The following is a 19,605-nucleotide window of genomic DNA, read 5'->3' on the forward strand; positions in this document are numbered from 1 at the left end:
AGTTCCATGCTGAGTAGTTAAAACTATGACCTTGGTTTGATTACAATAAAATCTCCAGAGGGCAATTTTTTACTTCAAGTATTTATAAACTGTTAGTGTTAATATCGGAGAAGGCAATGGCACCCCACTCCAATACTCTTGCCTGGAAATCCCCATGGCTGGAGGAGCCTGATAGGCTGCAGTCCATGGGGTCGCTAACAGTCGGATAAGACTGAGCAACTTCACTTTCACCTTTCACTTTCATGCATTGGAGAAGGAAATGGCAACCCACTCCAGTGTTCTTGCCTGGAGAATCCCAGGGCCTGGGGAGCCTGGTGGGCTGCCGTCTATGGGGTCACACAGAGTCGGACATAACTGAAGTGACTTAGCAGCAGCAGCAGCAGAGTTAATATTAAAAATATAGAAAGTTGAGCAAATCAAGATGACAAAGGGAACCTCATCATTTGGAAAGCATCAGAATAAGACACATGCGCTGTGTTGCTGCTGTGGCTCTAAAGCCTACCACCTTCAGAAGTCAACCTGCAGCAAATGTGGCTATCCTGCCAGACAAAAGAGAAAGTATAACTGGAGTGGTAAAGCTAAAAGACGAAATACCACCGGGACTGGTCGAATGCGGCACCTAAAATCTTTATACGGCAGATTCAGGCATGTATTCCATGAAGGAACAACGCTTAAACCCAAAAGGGCAGCTGTCGTGGTATCCAGTTCATCTTAAGGATTTCAATGATTACTCAAGCAATAAATGTTCTGGCTTTAAAAAGCAAAGTAAAATAAAAATATAAAGTTACGAGGAGTATCGTACTAAATTATTCTTTCTAGAGGGAAAATTTTCTCTAAAGAAAGTAACATTCTAAATTTTTTTTAATATTAATTCTTTCTATAACACTGCATTGAAAAATATAATGGAAATACAGGAAAGTGCAAAAGATAAATATACAACAAATTGTGATGTAAACACTGATGAAAATACCATTAGGTCAAAAAATAGACAACAGTACTGCCAACATTCAGAAGACCCCTCTGTGCCCCCTTCAAATTGCAACCACTTCTCTACCTCCTTTCCCAGAGGTAACCATTATCCTGGCTTGAATAATAGAGTCCTTGCTTTGCTTTAGAGTTTCAGCCATCTAATATTGCCTAAAATTATACTTGTCTTATTATTGATCTTAGAAAAACATTCAGCATTTCCCCATTAGGTAAGATGTTAGTTGTGTGTTTTTACAGATGCCCTTTATCACACTGGGGAAGTTTCCTTAATGTTGAACTTCCTAAAATGAGTTCTCTATGTCAATTGATATGACCATAAGAGTTTTCATCTTTAGACTGTTAACATGATGAATTATGTTGATAGATTTTGAACACTGAACCAGCTTTGCATTCCTGAGACAAAGCTGACTTGGTCATGCATATTATTCTTTTCATATTTTGCTAGATTTAATTTGCTAATATTTTTGAGGATTTGTTTATGAGTGATACTGGTCTGTAGGCATTTAGTTGTTGCTGTATTCAGAAAACTAAGATCATGGCATCTGGTCCCATCACTTCATGGGAAATAGATGGGGAAACAGTGGAAACAGTGTCAGACTTTATTCTTTTGGGCTCCAAAATCACTGCAGATGGTGATTGCAGCCATGAAATTAAAAGACGCTTACTCCTTGGAGGGATAGCATATTCAAAAGCAGAGACATTACTTTGCCAACAAAGGTCCGTCTAGTCAAGGCTATAGTTTTTCCAGTAGTCATGTGTGGATGTGAGAGTTGGACTGTGAAAAAAGCTGAGCGCCGAAGAATTGATGCTTTTAAACTGTGGTGTTGGAGAAGACTCTTGAGAGTCCCTTGGACTGCAAGGAGGTCCAACCAGTCCATTCTGAAGGAGATCAGCCCTGGGTGTTCTTTGGAAGGAATGATGCTAAAAACGAAACTCCAATACTTTGGCCACCTCATACAAAGAATTGACTCATTTGAAAAGACCCTGATGCTGGGAGGGATTGGGGGCAGGAGGAGAAGGGGACGACAGAGGATGAGATGGCTGGATGGCATCACTGACTCAATGGACAGGAGTTTGAGTGAACTCCGGGAGTTGGTGATGGACAGGGAGGCCTGGCGTGCTGCGATTCATGGGGTCGCAAAGAGTTGGACACGACTGAGCGACTGAACTGACTGCTGTCTTTGTCTGATTTTAGTGTCAGTATAATGCTGCTGCTGCTGCTAAGTCTCTTCAGTCGTGTCCGACTAGCCTCATAAAATGACTCGAGAAATGTTTTGCCCCTTTTTACTTGTTAGAAAAGATTCCAATTTCCTATTCTCCTATTTATTTCATAGAATGGTTTTATTTCTTTAAATGTTTGATAAAATTCTCCAGTGAGATTATCTAGGCCTGGAGACTTCTTACAGAAGTTTTAAAACTATGAATTCAATTTCTTTAATAGTTATGAGATATCTGGTGACAATTGTGATAACCTTTTTTTATTCCTACAATTGGTAAATAATATTTTCTCTCTTTCTTTTGGGGGGGTTAATATTAATAGACATTTATTAATTTTATAGATCTTTCCAAAGAGTCAGCTTTCTGTTTCATTGATTTTCTCTATTGTTTTCATGGTTTAAATTTTATTGATTTCTGCCTTTATCTTCATTATTTTCTCCCTTTAACTTGCTTTGTGTTCATTTTGCTTTTTTTTAGCTTCTTAAGGAGGAAGCTTAGATTATTGATATAAGATCTTTCTTTTTGATATAAGCATTTAATGCTATAATTTCCCTCTAAGTAGGGTTTCCCTGATGGCTCAACTGGTAAAGAAGCTACCTGCAATGAAGGAGACCCAGTTTCTATTCCAAGGTCGGGAAGATCCCCTGGAGAAGGAAATGGCAATCCACTCTAGTATTCTTGCCCGGAAAATCCCATGGTTAGAGGATTGGGGAGCTACAGTCCATGGGGTTGCAAAGAGTCAGGCATACCTGAGTGACTAGCGCACACACACACACATACTGCTTTATCTTCATCCCACAGTTTCTGTTATGTTGTATTTTATTTTTGTTCAGTTTTAAATCTTTGCTAATCTTCCTGAAGACTTCCTTTTGACCTGTGGTTCATTTAGATGCATATCATTTAATTTCCAAGTATTTGGAGATTTTCCTTTTACTATTCTCCTATTTATTTCTAGCTTTATCATATTATTGTCAGAGAACATACTTTTATTTCCTTTTTTAAAAATTTCTTAAGGTGACTTTTGTCACTCAGAATATAATATACCTTGGTGAATGTTCAAACTGTACTTGAAAAGGATGCTGATATAGTAGATTGCATGGATTGATTTTCAATATTGAATCAGCTTTGCATTCCTATGATAAACTTTCCTTGTTGGTGTTCTGTCACTCAGTCATGTCAGACTCTTTGTGACCCCATGGACTGCAGGATACCAAGCTTGCGTGTCCTTCACTATCTCCCAGAGTTTGCTCAAACTCATGTCCATTGAGTTGATGATGCCATCCAAGCATATCATCCTTGTCACCCCCTTCTCCTCCTGCCCTCAATCTTTCCCAGCATCAGGGTCTTTTCCAATGAGTCAGCTGTACACATCAGGTGGCCAAAGTATTGGAACTTCAGCTTCAGCGTCAATACTTCTCATGAATATTCAGAATTGATTAGCTTTAAGATTGACTGATTTGATCTCTGTCCTAGGGACTCTCAAGAGTCTTCTCCAACACCACCGTTCAAAAGCATCATTTCTTTGGCGCTCAGCCTTCTTTATGGTCCAGCTCTCACATCCACATATGACTATTGGGAAAACCATAGCTTTTACTAGATGGACCTTTGTTGGCAACATGATGCCTCTGCTTTATGATACGCTGTCTAGATTTGTCATAGCTTTTCTTCCAAGGAGCAAGCATCTTTGAATTTCATGGTTGTATGCATCCTGTGCAGTGATTTTGGAGCCCAAGAAAATAAAGTCTGTCACTGCTTCCATTTTTTCCCCCTATCTGTTTGCCATGAAGTGATGGGACCGGATGCCACGATCTTAGTTTTTTGAATGTTGAGTTTTAAGCCAGCTTTTTCACTTTCCTCTTTCACCTTCATCAAGAAGCTCTTTAATACCTCTTTAGTTTCTGCCAAAAGGGTGGTGTCATCTGCACATCTGAGATTATTGATATTTCTTCTGGCAATCTTGATTTCAGCTTGTGCTACATCAAGCCCAGCGTTTCGCATGATATACTCTGCATATAAGTTAAATAAGCAGGGTGACAATATATAGCCTTGACGTACTGCTTTTCCAATTTTGAACAAGTCCATTGTTTTTTGTCTGGTTCTAACTGTTGGAATTCTTCTTGGCCGTGGTAGATTATTCTTTTCATGTGTTGCTATATTCAATTTGCTGTTGTTAATATTTCTGTCACGTAATGTTTCTATTAACATCAATTAGATGTAATTAGTTGATAATGTTCAGTTCTTCTATATCCTTGGTAATTTTACTATAATAATTGCATTGTTTATTAAGAAGTGTTTACATCTCTGACTACAATTATGCATTTTTGTATTTAGGCTTTCAATTCTACAAGTTTTTGCTTCATGTATTTTGAAGCTTCATTGTAAGGTTCATTGACATCGAAGAGCATTATGTCTTCTTGGTGAATGGATCCTTTTATCATTATGTAGTGTCCCTACTTATTGCTGGTAAATGTTTTGCTATGAGATTTCTTTGTTTGATATTAATAGAGCCACCTCAGCTCCATTTTGATTAATGGTATAATTTTTCCACCCTTTTACTTTTTGTCTACTTATGCCATTATATTTGAAGTGAGTTTCTTACAGATAGCACACAGTTTGGCCATGGTTATTTATCTGTTCTGACAATCTGTCTTTTAATTAATTTGTTTGGGACAGGAACCACCAACCTACAGCCCATCCATGAGCCAAATGCAGCTCACTGCCTGTTTTTGGTGCTTAATCAATAAGGCTTACTTGGAACACAGCCAAAACACTTATTTATGCTTTGTTTATGACTGTTTTTGTGCTACAATGGGCAAGTTGAACAGTTGTGACACCCTGGCCACAAAAGCTAAAATATTTATTATCTGGCCTTTTACAGAAAAAGTTTGCCAACCTCTATAATTTAGAGCCTTTATATTTAATATAAATATTGATATGTTTGTGTTTAGGTATGTCATATTAATATTTTCTGTTTATTTCCGCTTTTTTGTTTCTTTGTTTCCCCTTTTCTGCTTTCTCTTGAGTTATTTGAATATCTTATAGTATTCCATTTTAACTTGTCTACTCTGTTTTTTGTCTACGTTTATTTGCATAGTTTTTAATTATTGCTTTAGGGCATACTTAACATTTGACACATTTAGAAATAGTATTGTACCACTTTTCATGGAATGTAGAAATCCTACCATCTTTTAAGTCCCTTCATCTCCCCTGCTTTTATGTTGGCACTTTCTTACATATTATATCATCGTATATTCAACCTATTCAGATAATTTCATAATTTTTGCTTTCAAACTTCAAACACTTTTTAAATAACTCAGTCTATTTTATTTACTCAGACATTTATCACTTATATTGCTCTTCTTAAAATATTGATGTTCCAGTTTCTTTTGGTATCAGAGTCAGTTTGCTAGCAATAAAATCTCTTAATTTTTCTGCATCTGATAATATCTTTATTTCATTTTCTTTTCTGGAGGATATTTACTCTACATATAAAATTCTTTTTTTTTTTTTTCCCTTTTTTTAAAGCATTTTTAAAATGTGCTACTTCCTTTCAGCCTCTGTGATTTCTGGTGAGAAATTCACAGTCATTCAAATTGCTTTATCTCTATGAGTAAGGCATCATTTTTCTCTGTCTACTTTCAACACTTTGTTCATTGCCTTTAGTTTTCAGCAGTTTGATCATGATGTTTGAGCATATCGTTGCACTTATTTTACTTGGAATTCTGTGAGCTCCTTGAATTTTTAGGTTTGTTATTTGCCAGATTTGAAAAGTTTTCAACCATGATTTTTTCAAACATTTTTCCTGCCCCGTATTCTTACCGTTCTCCTTCTGGGACTCTGATGACATAAATGTTAGATCTTTTGGTATTATCTCTGAGAACAGCAAGGTCCCTGAGGCGCTGCTCTTTTTCTTTTATCTCTGTTGCATATATGCTGCTGCTGCTGCTAAGTCACTTCAGTCGTGTCCGACTCTGTGCGACCCCATAGATGGCAGCCCACCAGGCTCCCCTGTCCCTGGGATTCTCCAGGCAAGAACATTGGAGTGGGTTGCCATTTCCTTCTCCAATGCATGAAAGTGAAAAGTGAAAGGGAAGTAACTCGGTCGTGTCTACTCTTAGCGACCCCATGGCCTGCAGCCTACCAGGCTCCTCCATCCATGGGATTTTCCAGGCAAGAGTGCTGGAGTGGGGTGCCATCGCCTTCTCCACTGTTGCATATATAGATGATTTCTATTGATCTATCTTCAATTCCACTGACTCTTTGACTCCTTCTTCTGTTGCTTCCATTACATTATTGTGTCCAGTAAGATTTTCTTTTGTGATTATTCTATTTTTCAGTTCTAAAATTTCCATTTAATTCTTTTTTATATATTTTCTGTTTTCTCTGGAGATCCTTTCTATTTTCCTTCATTTCAGGGATATTTGCCTTTATTGCTTGGAGCATTTTAAAATATGTTTGTCTTTGTCAGATAATTTCAATATCTGGGCCTTCTTGGCTTTGATGTCTACTCATCATTTTTTCCCACATCAATGGAGATTTTCCTGGTTCTTCATATGCTCGGTAATTTTGGACTGTATACTGGATGTTTTGAATGTTGTGTTATGAGACTCTAGGTCTTTTCTAAATGCTATAGATGATGTTGATATTTTTATTTTGGACAACTGACCCAAATGGCTCAACTTTTAAAAGACTGAAGGTTCTTTTGGTTGTGGTTTCACAATCAGTTTTACTTTCAAAGCTTTTGCCACGCTGTTCAGGTGTGTCCTGTGGATGCATCATGTAGCAGCTGGTCTGGGATTGAACAGAGTCTCTCTTTTAGTTCAGTTCTCAAAGTCTTTGGTGGTGTTCAGGATTGGATCCATGTTCAGAGGTAAGTCCAGGATTTCGTAAAGAACTTTTATGGGCTTATGTTTCCAAACTCCTCTTTTTGCAATCTCCCTGCTACTTTTAAGTTCCTTGAGCTCCCCTGTTTCAGTCCTTAGGCCAAAAATCTGGCACTTTAGTTACTCTGTTCTCCCATGCACTTGCCATGACTGTACTGAATTTGACACAGATGGAAGATGCGGGTTGGTGAAGGGAGAGAAACAATGAAGAAAACAACAGGGGTTTTTGGAGAGAAACCCCTCTCCCTTGGAGACAAAGTTCTCTCTTCCTCAGAGTTTTGGTTCCTGTTCCTGTCCCTGTCACTGCTGCAGGATTACTAGGAGGCTGGGGAGCAAGAAAATGAAGAAGAAACCCTAGGAGTTCCTCTGCTCTTTCTGAGCATTAGAACCCCTTTTGCAAGAAGGTTTCTAGAGCTCTCTCTATTTGTGCTCTTCCAAGTTCAGCCTTACTTGAGTCCAAGGAGAAACCAGGGTTAAAACAGCAAACTGTCTATTTGGTGGCACTTTCAAATTCTGGTCTTCATTCCTGATCCTCCTACCACTATTTATGTTACAGAATCATGAACTAGTTGTACCACGCATTCTGTTCAGGTCCAGGTTCTGTAGTTACATTTAATAGTGACGCAAGTTGGAGTATGCTTATTTAACCTTACCCAGAACTACAATAAAACATTTTAATTGAAAAAGTATAAAATTAGAAAATTCACTTAATCAAAAAATAAGTAAGAAAAAATATTGGAGATTCACCACTCTAATAGAATTACTCTGTGCATTTGGCATATACAACTTTCCAGATATTTTATATACAAATATATTAGTTTTAATATGTAAAATTGGAATTGGTGTAGATTAGTGGTAAAAACATGAATGTTGCCTAATTTAAATTTCTTCTCTATTGTTAATAATTTATGTAATCTTTTTATATTTAAAACGGATAACCAACAGGACCAATTGTATAACAAAGGGAACTTGATGTTATGGGTAGCCCAGATGGAAGGGGAGTTTGGGGAAGAAAGGATGCATATATATATATGGCTGAGTCCCTTTGTTGTTCACCTGAAACTATCACAGCATTGTTAATTGGCTCTACTCCAATACAAAATAACAAGTTTAATAAAAAATAAAAACAAACAAAAAATAACTTGTGTGATCTTGAGCAAACTACAAAATCTTTCAGTATAAGATAATCATAAATAAACATCTGTAAAATAAGAGTGACATCATCTGTCTACATCACAGATTGTGTGGGTCACTTTAGTTAATATCTGTAAGGCACTCAATATGCTTAATACATAATAAGTTCTATATAAGTAGACATGCTGTTATGTATGTTCTCTTTTTATTAAAAAGAAAGATCACTTTCTAACTCAGTTCATAAGATGCATTGAGAACCTGTTATGTTGCTGTCATTAAAAAGTCAGAGACACTTTATTGATGATGGTAGTGGTGTATGGCCGTGGAAACAATGATTTGCTGGTCTATGATTATTAGTTGAAATTTTTTACCTTGGCGGAATTCTAATAGGCAAAGAAAAGTCAGAATCCTTGGAAAGAAAGTCAGAATCCTCTCTCAGGTCCAGCTGCATTCCCTGTGAATGAGTCCTCAGCATAGAAGTCCTCTCTAAATAGCTGAGTAGGAGGAAGCTCAGAAATTGATAACTGGGGGTGACCTGAAAGTCACATACCATCCTCTGGTTCTGAATCATAGAAACTGAGGTGGAGATGTGACTGTTCTTGAGTAACAGAGAGGGCTGCTATGCGACTCATTTTCCCTTTTGTTTTTTAAAAAAGTCTATTTTCCTCCTCTTTTGGCCAGAAGATATGCATGCTGGTGAGGTTCAGAACATGTTCCCCCAATACATGGCACCTTGGCAACTTGAATATTTTAAGCTAATATAGATAAACAACAGGTATAGGAAGGTCACACTGATTTTCCCTCTTCTCCCCGATGCAGGTTGTCGGACCCTCTTGAGAGAGATACCCTCCCGACACCTAGTACACAGAAGTGCCCTCATCTCCAAAAGGAGAGGGAATCCAAACAAACAGGCCTTGATGACTCCCCACCGCCCCCCCCACCACTTTGCTAGCCTAGCTTAACCTTTTGTTCTATCATGCTTTTCCCCTTTCTACTCTTCATTAAACCTGCTAAAAAAACGCTCAGGCTTAACCTTTTTTCCAGGTCTTCATTTTCTTGCAAAAGCGCATATGTCCCTTAAAACTCATATTAAATTAATTTGTATGCTTTTCTCCTGTCAACCGGTTTTTGTCAGTTTAATTTGCAGACCCAGCCAGGGGTCGAGGGAAAATTTTCCTTCCCCTAAAATATTAAAAAGAAACTCTAATTGTAATTTTTGAAGAATTCTTCAGTGCAAAGCCATTTAGATTGGTGAGTTTCTATTTTATGAGCTCCTGAGGGCAATTCATATTTCAGCATTGTGCAGCAATGATGTTCAGATCAATGAAGCAAAGTCAATAAGAAAATACCAAGAATAAGAAAAATTGTTCAATATGGCTGCCTAAAATGTTATTTTTATGCATGTGCATACTTACATTTAATAAATAATAGATATAATTACATAAAATACATTAAGGAAATATTTTCAAAGTTTTGATGTTTAAGGATTTGGTTTTAGTAATTTGGAAATTTTACTTATATGTCATGAATATTTCATTTACTCATGGCTCCAGATAAAGAAGATGTACTGTACTGAAAATAAGTATTTCTACTGGTAATTTTTAAGTGTTTTCTTGAGAAATATTAACACTATCATTAAATTTAAATTCACATTATGCTGAATCTTCATACATTGACATTTAAACCAAGTGTATTGTGAAACAATGTATATTGAAAATTTTCCTTTTTAAGAAACAGCAGGGAATCCTTCATGGTCCAGTGTTTAGGACTCCACACTCCCACTGCAGGGGGAGGGTGGGTTCGATCCCTGGTTGGAAAGCTAATATCGTGCATGCTGCACACTGCAGCCAAAAGAAAGACATTTTTAAAAATAAATAAGCAAATGTTTGAAAAAAAAACTGTATTTCTAATACCAGCAGCAAGTAGAATATGGACTGAAAAAAACAATTCACATATATTAAATGTTACAGTGGAAGGATGTTAAACAAACTGTAGGAAACTACAGTGATTTTTAAAGTTGATTATTCCCCCCATTCTTACGCTTTTTTCCTCTGATAAGACTTTTATATAATTTCCCTCCAGTACCAATATAGCCAGAATTTATTGAACATTGTGCTGTGCTTTACATATATTATTCTCATTTAATCCTCATCACAGACCTACCTACTACGCATATTATCTCCTCTTACTAAGAAAACAGAAACTTAGAAATGTTAAGTAGCTTGCTCCAGGTCCCATAAGTCAATGGAATACAAGATTTTAAACTCAGGTCTATTGGGGGCCAAGAACCCCAGTAAATTACTGACTATGGTGCAGAAATAAATACCCTGTGGAAATGTAAGGGAGATGTTCAGTTTCTCCTGGGACAACCTCTTACTCCTGCATTTAATACTTCCATCCTCATCTTCCCTACTTGATTTATATAAAGGAGTATTTCTCCAAGCAAAGAACCCTTTCTTCTGACCCATGAAAGAGAAAAAGAATGGAAAGACAGCTCATGTTTTCCTTTGGGTAAGCAGCTATTTTTCAAAGACCTTTATCAGTCGTTTCAGCAAATGATGTCATGGTAGCCTGATCTGGTATGTGGCAAGCACTCAGAAATGTCCATCTGACATGACCTCTGGGAAAACTATGTCTCCCTTTCTACTCTCTGAAGCGATTCTTCTTCTGTGTGGAGGCTGTTGTCATGCAAAACTAGGGTATTTTTGACACTGTCATTTTACAGATGTACTGTATTTTCCAGCTGCTAATCTTAGAAGTGGAAATAATGATTTCGAGCTTCATTTCCCCCCCTCCATTAGAGCTGAACCCTGTAATTTTGCTCATCAGATTTGCAAATGAAGGTTATCTTATACTGTTTAGCTTGGTTTAAACGTTATCACAGTGGGCGGTTATACTCCTCCTGTCGTGCTGATGAGAAGCATGCCTGCCTGGCTGTGTTCACCAAGGCCTCCTGCTTGAAGAGGGGAGGTGTGGAGAGGGTGCTGGAAATCAATGGATGGGGTCAGTTAAGGAAGAAGATGACAGGGTCCAGAGCACTCAGCTTGGAATGCCTCCACCTCCCTGGTTCTTCAGCATTTAACCATTAAAGAGTGGTTTTTATCACAGAGATTTACACTTGCACAACCATCATCTTAATTCATTTAATAAGCCCAATAGCCCTATCGAGATAGGTTTTATTATCCTCATTTTCTACACTGGGAAACAGTTCTATTAAGTGGGAAAAATAGATTCAAGTGGGGTTTTCCAGTTGGAAATCCAGACCCAAGTGCCCGCCACCCAGGGTAAAGGATTGTGGTGGAAACAAGTACTACATGTTTCAGGCAATCGTGCCTTCCTTCCCCGCCCCCTGACTGGCTGCTTCTCTAACTTCTTCAGCTCTTACACCCACTTCACTCCTGCTTCAGTCCTCCGGTTTCTTGCTGTTCCTGGAGCATACCAGCTGCACTCTGGCCTCAGAACTGTTGTGGTTGCTAGAATCCTCCTCCAGATAGTAGCACAGTTCATTCTCTCACTTCCCTGGAGGACTGCCCAAATATGAAGTCATCAGAGAGCCCTTTCCTGGAAACCCCAAACATAATAACGCCCTCATTACACTTTACCCCGTGCCCTGAGGTTGGGGCAAAGTATGCCCCAGGCGCAGACCAACAATAATAAAACTGACTCAAACTCAGTCTGCTTTTTATTATCACTGTGCACTAGAAATTCTAAACATCAATGATAGAATACTCTTCCTAGAAAAAAACAAAAACAAACTTTTCCGTGGTCTAAGTTCTAGACAATTACCATGATTACTTTTCTAAACATCTAAAATGCACACTTGAAATTAGCACATTTTAATCATTTATTCTTTAACAAACAAGGCGTTCTACTTAAAAAAAAAGAGAGAGATATAGTTGATTTACAATGTTGTGTTAATTTCAGCTATAGAGCAAAGTGATTCAGCAATGTATACATACATGCCGTACTGTGCTGTGCTTAGTCACTCAGTCGTGTCCAACTCTTTGCGACCCCATGGTCTGTAGCCTGCCAGACTCCTCTGTGCATGAGGATTCTCCAGGCAAGAATATTGGAGTGGGTTGCATGTCCTCCTCAAATATATATATATACACACACATATATATATTCTTTTCATTATGGTTTATCACAGGATATTGCATACAGTTCCCTGTGCTATACAGTAGGACCTTGCTGTTCACCCATGCTATAGATACTAGTTTGCATCTGGTAATCCCTAAATCCTAATCCATCGTTCCCCCATCCTGTCTCTCCCTTGGCAACCACAAGTCTGTTCTCTATGTCTATGAGTCTGTTCCTGTTTTGTAGGTAAGCTCCTTTGTGTCATATTTTCGATTCCACATATAAGTGGTATCATATGGTGTTCATCTTTCTCTTTCTGACTTAATTCAGTATGGTAATCTCTTGGTCCATCCATGTTGCTGCAAACAGCATTACTCCATTGTCTGCGGCTAAATAGTATTCCACTGTATGTTGTGTACCACACTTCTTTATCCATTCATCTGTTGATGGATGTTTAGGTTGTTTCCAGAAATATGCTGTTCTACTTGAAAGTGCTTGGGCACAGTATTCTACTTGGAAGTTACTTCAGAGAAATCTGAGCTATACAGTCAGCCTGACACAAGTAGATAGGACGATACATATTGTTTGCAAGTAAATTTGTAATATAGTTCAGACTCACTGGGCTTGCTTTGGGTGCTGCTGGTCATCTCAATCATTGTGTGGTATAGACAAATTCCTATGTAAGGATCAGTCATGGGAAATGATGTTAACAAATCTACCTATCCTCTGTTGAATGTGAATATGCAAAAGAGATCTATTTTGAGGAAGTCATTGACAAATTTGCAGATATTAAGGCTTAAAAACAGAAACCACAAATTTATTAATTTCTGTCACAGGACAATATCTCCTCTTTCATAAATATTAATATATTTCTGAATTTTTAGTCCATTTAATTATCTTTAGTATCTTGTTGTTGTTGTTCAGTCACCGAGTTGTGTCCGACTCTTCATGACCCCGTGGACTGCAGCACACCAGGCTTCCCTGTCCCTCACCATCTCCCAGAGTTTGCCCAAGTCCATGTCCATTGAATTGGTGATGCCATCCAACCATCTCATCCTCTTTATTTTACTTTTTATTACTATTATTTATTTTATTGATGAGATTATAAATATGAAGTTTAACAAAGCAAAAATTTCACTGTCTGCTCTTCTTTTCTGGACATTATTATCATGTGTTTTATACTAGTTGTCTATTGCCATCTAACAATGTTACCACCAACTTAGCAGCCTTTAGGAACACACATTGTCTCATTATGTCTGCGCGTCAGGATGAGGCTAGGCTGCTAGGCTAGGCTGGGTTCTTCAATATGGGGTCCCCCACCACTGCAGTCAGCTGAGGTTAGGCTAGAGAAAACCCATGCTCACGTGGTTATTGGCAAGGTTCAATCCTCATGGGCTGCTGGACAGAGGGTTTCAGTCTCTTCATGTATGTTGACCAAGCCAGAGGCTGCCCTCTACTGTTTGCCACCTGGGCCTTCCCAATGTGACCCTCAAAGCCAACAAGTGAGAGAAATGGAAGCAGGATTATGTAAGGTAATCCCATCCCATCACCTTCGCCATATTCTATTGGTTACCGAAAAAAAGAGTCTGAAATGCAGTACTTGGGTGCAAGGGTGCAATCTCAAAAATGATAGAATGATCTCTGTTCATTTCCAAGGCAAACCATTCAATATCACAGTAATCTGAGTCTATACCCCAACCACTAATGCCAAAGAAGCTGAATTTGAACTGTTCTATGAAGACATACAAGACCTACTGGAACTAATATTAGAAATTTTTTTAAAAAGTCCTTTTCATCATAGGGGACTGAAATGCATACGTAGGAAGTTAAGAGATACCTGGAGTAACAGGCAAGTTTGGACTTAGAGTACAAAACATAGCAGGGCAAAGGCTAATGGAGTTTTGCCAAGAGAACACAACTGGTCACAGTACACACCCTCTTCCAACAGCACAAGAGATGACTCTACACGTGGACATCACCAGTGGTCAATACCAAAATCAGATTGATTATATTCTTTGCAGCCAAAGATGGAGAAGCTCTATACAGTCAACAAAAACAAGACTGGGAGCTGACTGTGGCTCAGATCATGAACTCCTTATTGCCAAATTCAGACTTAAATTGAAGAAAGGGAAAACCACTAGACCATTCAGGTATGACCTAAATCAAATCCCTAATGATTATACAGTGAAAGTGACAAATAGATTCAAGGGATTAGATCTGATAGACAGAATGCCTGAAGAACTGTGGACAGAGGTTCATAACATTGTACAGGAGGTGGTAATCAAAACCCTGCCCAAGAAAAAGAAATACAAAAAGGCAAAATGGTTGTCTTAGAAGGGCTTACAAATAGCTGAGAAAAGAAGAGAAGTGAAAGGCAAAGGAGAAAAGGAAAGATATACCCATCTGAATGCAGAGTTCCAAAGAATACCAAAGAAAGATCAGAAAGCCTTCCTAAGTGGTCAGTGCAAAGAAATAGAGGAAAATAATAGAATGGGAAAGACTAGAGATCTCTTCAAGAAAATTAAAGATACCAAAGGAACATTTCATGTAAAGATGGGCTCAATAAAGGACAGAAACAATATGAATCCAACAGAAACAGAAGATATTAAGAAAAGGTGGCCAGAATACACAGAAGAACTATACAAAAAGATCTTCACAACCCAGATAACCACGATGGTGTGATCACTCACCTAGAACCAGACATCTTGGAGTGCAAAGTCAAGTGGGCCTTAGAAAGCATCACTACAAACAAAGCTAATGGAGGTGATGGAATTCCAGTTGAGCTATTTCAAATCCTGAAAGATGATGCTGTGAAAGTGCTGCACTCAATATGCCAGCAAATTTGCAAAACTCAGCAGTGGCCACAGAACTGGAAAAGGTCAGTTTTCATTCCAATCTCAAAGAAAGGGAATGCCAAAGAATATTCAAACTACCTCACATTTGCACTCATCTTACATGCTCAAAATTCTCCAAGCTAGGCTTCAATAGTACATAAACTGAGAACTTCCAGGTGTTCAAGCTGGATTTAGAAAAGGCAGAGATCAAATTGCCAACATTTGTTGGATCATAGAAAAAGCAAGAGAATTCCAGAAAAACATCTATATCTGCTTCATTGACTATGCTGAAGACTTTGACTGTGTGGATCAAAACAAACTCTGGAAAATTCTTAAAGAGATGGAAATACCAGACCATCTTACCTGCTTCCTGCAAAACCTGTATGCAGGTCAAGAAGCAAGAGTTAGAACTGGACATGGAACAATGGACTGGTTCCAAATTGGGAGAGGAGTACATCAAGGCTGTAGATTGTCACCCTGCTTATTTAACTTACACACAGAGTACATAATGAAAAATGCTGGACTAGATGAAGCACAAGCTGGAATCAAGATTGCGAGGAGAAATATCAATAACCTCAGATATGCAGATGACACCACCCTTATGGCAGAAAGCAAAGAGGAATTAAAGAGTCTCTTAATGAAAGTGAAAAAGGAGAGTGAAAAACTGGCTTAAAACTCAACATTCAAAAAACTAAGATCATGGCATCTGGTCCCATCACTTCATGGCAAATAGATGGGGAAACCGTGGAAACAGTGGCTGACTTTATTTGGGGGGCTCCAAAATCACTGCAGATGGTGAGTGCAGCCATGAAATTAAAAGCTGCTTGCTCCTTGGAAGAAAAGCTATGACCAATCTAGGCAGCATATTAAAAAGCAGAGACATTACTTTGCCAACAAAGGTCCGTCTAATCAAGGCTATGGTTTTTCCAGTAGTAATGTATGGATGTGAGTGTTGGACCATAAAGAAGGGTGAACACCAAAGAATTGATGCTTTTGAACTGTGTTGTTGGAGAAGACTCTTGAGAGTCTCTTGGACTAGATATCAAACCAGTCAGTCCTGGTTTGACTGAAATCAGTCCTGACTATTCATTGGAAATCAGTCCTGAATATTCATTGGAAATCAGTCCTGAATATTCATTGGAAGGACTGTTGCTGAAGTTGAAGCTCTAATACTTTGGCCACCTGATAAAAAGAATTAACTCATTGGAAAAGACCCAGACGCTGGGAAAGATTGAAAGCAGGTGGAGAAGGGGAAGACAGAGAATGAGATATTTGGATGGCATCACTGAGTCAGTGGACATCAGTTTGAGCAAGCTTCAGGAGCTGGTGATGGACAGTGAAGCCTTGTGTGCTGCAATCCAGGGGGTTGCAAAGAGTCGGACACCACTGAGTGGCTGAACTGAATTGATACAAATAAATAAGTAACCATCCCACAAAACTCTGGTTGGCATCATGGATTAGGAATCTGATTATAGCAAGAGAGAAGGTCTAAAATTTTATGAGTCCTGAAAGAGAGATGTTCTGTGACATTGGTCAAACGAGAGAAAATCAGAGGTATACATTAGTGATAACACAGACCTTGCCTGAATTTTATCAACTTTGTATGTGTGTTGGGGAGAAGTGTGTGGGGGAGGATGAGGTTGTAGCAAGTACTTGGTGGCTTTGTCAAATATTACCGGATATTCAGGTTGAATATAAACCTGCAAGTTATGGAATCATTACTTACAGGTCGCCCAAAGCCCCTTAATCAATGGACATCTCCAAAGCATTTTAGACTTTCACAGTATATTAATTGGGCTAAATCAACCCTGAATATTCATTCAAAGAACTGATGCTGAATCTGAAGCTCCAATACTTTGGCCACCTGATGTGTAGAGCTAACTCATTGGAAAAGACCCTGATGCTGGCATGGGTGAAAGGGGCGACAGAGGATGAGATGATTGGATGGCATCACCAACTCAATGGACATGAATTTGAGCAAACTCTGGGAGTTAGTGAAGGACAAGGAAGCCTGGTGTGCTGCAGTCCAAGAGTCAGATATGACTGAATGACTGACTACAACAAAGCTAAATAATAGCCTTATTTTTAAAATCAGAGACTTCAGCATAAATTTATGTGTCTTTCATGCTTACCTGCTTCATGGCTGGCATTAGCCAAGGCTCTTTTATACAGGAGACATCATGTTTTATTATTATAACCATTCAAAAAAAAAAAAAAAGGTCTGTTGTGACAACTTCAGATTTCCTTTACAAGGAAATATCTATCTTGGCCTCATGGAACATTTGGCACTATGTCCCTTATAAATAGAACTTGCACTATTTAGCATCATTCTTTTCCCAAATTTCCATAGTTCTTAGTTCTAGGAACAGTAGCACAAATATACTCATTCTTTTGAAAAATAAAGAGTTCTCCTACTGCAGATCCAGGTACTCCACAAGGACTGTCCTCAGTACCCCACTTTAACCTTCTTAAAAGTAGAACATTCATTCATACAAATAAACATCCATATTTAAAATTAAGCGTCTGGAAAAGGTCTTTACAGGGAAGTGACTCACTTGTCATAAGCCCCTTATTCTCCTTTGCCTCTCCTCTTCTATCTGCCTGGAACCTGAATGTGATGGCTGGAGCTCCAGCAGCTCACCTGTGACTACAAGCACATGATGACTAGGAGAAAAGATAGAAGAAGCAAGGACCCTGAAAATATCATAGAGACATCAGACCACTCCGGGAGGCCTACCTTAATTTTATTATGCAACAAAAATAAATAGGCATTTATACTTTAAAAGCCACTGTTATCTGGATTTTCTCTTATATACAGCCAAATTTAATCCTTCCTTGAAAAGCACCTGCTACTTTTTCGATTTTGTCAAGGAGTTATCGCATGAGCTGCACTCACTCTGTAATCTCAGAGAAAATAATCCCAGAACATGAGTATGGCCAAATTTAAAACTATTTGATTTTCTTATCCTTTCCATTGCTGTCATGACAAAATTGCTTTCATAGACCTACAAGCTCAAAAATAAATTTTCCACTGTTGGTCTTTTCATTTAAGAAAGTGAGAATGAGGAACACTGGAGAGACCCTGTGGAATACTATAGTTTATGTCAAGAAAACTCTGAGAGTGTCTTATATATTTCTATAAATCAAAGAAATGTTATAATTAAAGTGCTCTCCTACCGTGATGGAAAACCTGGCTGAAATCATATTGCTGAATTCAAATCCCAATTCTACCATTTACTAGCTATGTGATTTGGGCACAATATTTAATATCTCTCAGCTTGAGTGTCCTCTTCTATAAAATGGGATAAATATGAGCATCCCCATCATAGAGCTGTATGAGGAATAAAAGTACATAATTACTGCTTGATAATGGTTAACATTATCACAGTCTACCTTATATTATAATTACTTTTAACTATGTTTTTACCCTCTAGTTATAAGCTTTTTCAAACAAGGATATGTCTTATTTATTTTTGTGCCCTTCCCACCCATCCCAGAGAGAGGAAAGTGGGTGGCACATAATTAATCTTTTAGTACATATTTGATATTGAATTGAATAATTTGCTGCATTTTATTATCTGCCAAATTCTTGATTCCGTTAAAAGGATGGCTGGTTAAAAAAAATAAAAGCATTTTGGGACCAATACCATACTTATCTACATAGTAATAAATCTTACAAAAATCTGCTATACTTATGCAAAAAATAAAGCCATCAAATTTTAACAGTAGTGTGACTATCTATTTTCCAGATTTTCTTCACTTGACATATATAACCTTTGTAATTAGAAAAATAATCTTAAAAAATCTATTTCAAGAAATGGCAGAGTTTAGAAGAAAAAGGAATGAGATGCATATTAGTAAATTTGATTTCCCAATAATTTTAGTTCATTGTGCCTTCCAAAAAACCACAATGACCTAATATAATTGAGTTTAAAAGTTCTCAATAAAGTGACATATTCTGACAAATCTGTAAGAATAAATGGAGGCACAATCTTTGATTTAGAAAGTAAATATCTAGTGATCATCTGAGCAAGGAACACCATCTTTCACAAAGTAAACAGCATGCAGCTGTTTCCATCCTGCTGACTGTAAGAAGATTATCATACTCAGAATGGAAAGTCCAGGAACCTACATTCTAATTAACATGGAAATGAAATCCACAAAATAAATATGTATCCAAAGCGTATGCAATGCCAGGGTACGTGGAGACAGATGCAGATGGACCTAATCTGTTTGCACTAGAAACAGGAGTGCATGTCAGGGAACACTGCAGGGAAAGCTGACACTCGATCCAATTAGAAAAGGCAGAGTAAAAATGATGAAAGCAATTTCCTTTTTCCAGTTAAATTACGCATTCAAATAACAGGCTACTCTTTGACCCTCCTGGGAAGGGTAAAGATGGTTTCAAAATGGTAATTAAATGAATAACCAACCAACCTACTCTTGCAATTGCTTAATAAGTAGGATTT

At 38.0% G+C, this 19,605-nt stretch overlaps 1 protein-coding gene across 1 annotated transcript; it reads left to right on the forward strand.

Moving 5' to 3' along the window:
* Positions 1-421: 421 nt before the first annotated feature.
* LOC120857933 (60S ribosomal protein L37-like) lies at positions 422-715 on the forward strand. Its single transcript, XM_040233837.1, has one exon. The coding sequence runs from the start codon at positions 422-424 to the stop codon at positions 713-715; it is 294 nt and encodes a 97-aa protein (XP_040089771.1).
* Positions 716-19,605: the final 18,890 nt, after the last annotated feature.

Source organism: Oryx dammah, unplaced genomic scaffold (genome assembly GCF_014754425.2).
Source record: "Oryx dammah isolate SB20612 unplaced genomic scaffold, SCBI_Odam_1.1 HiC_scaffold_29, whole genome shotgun sequence".
NCBI lineage: Eukaryota > Metazoa > Chordata > Mammalia > Artiodactyla > Bovidae > Oryx > Oryx dammah.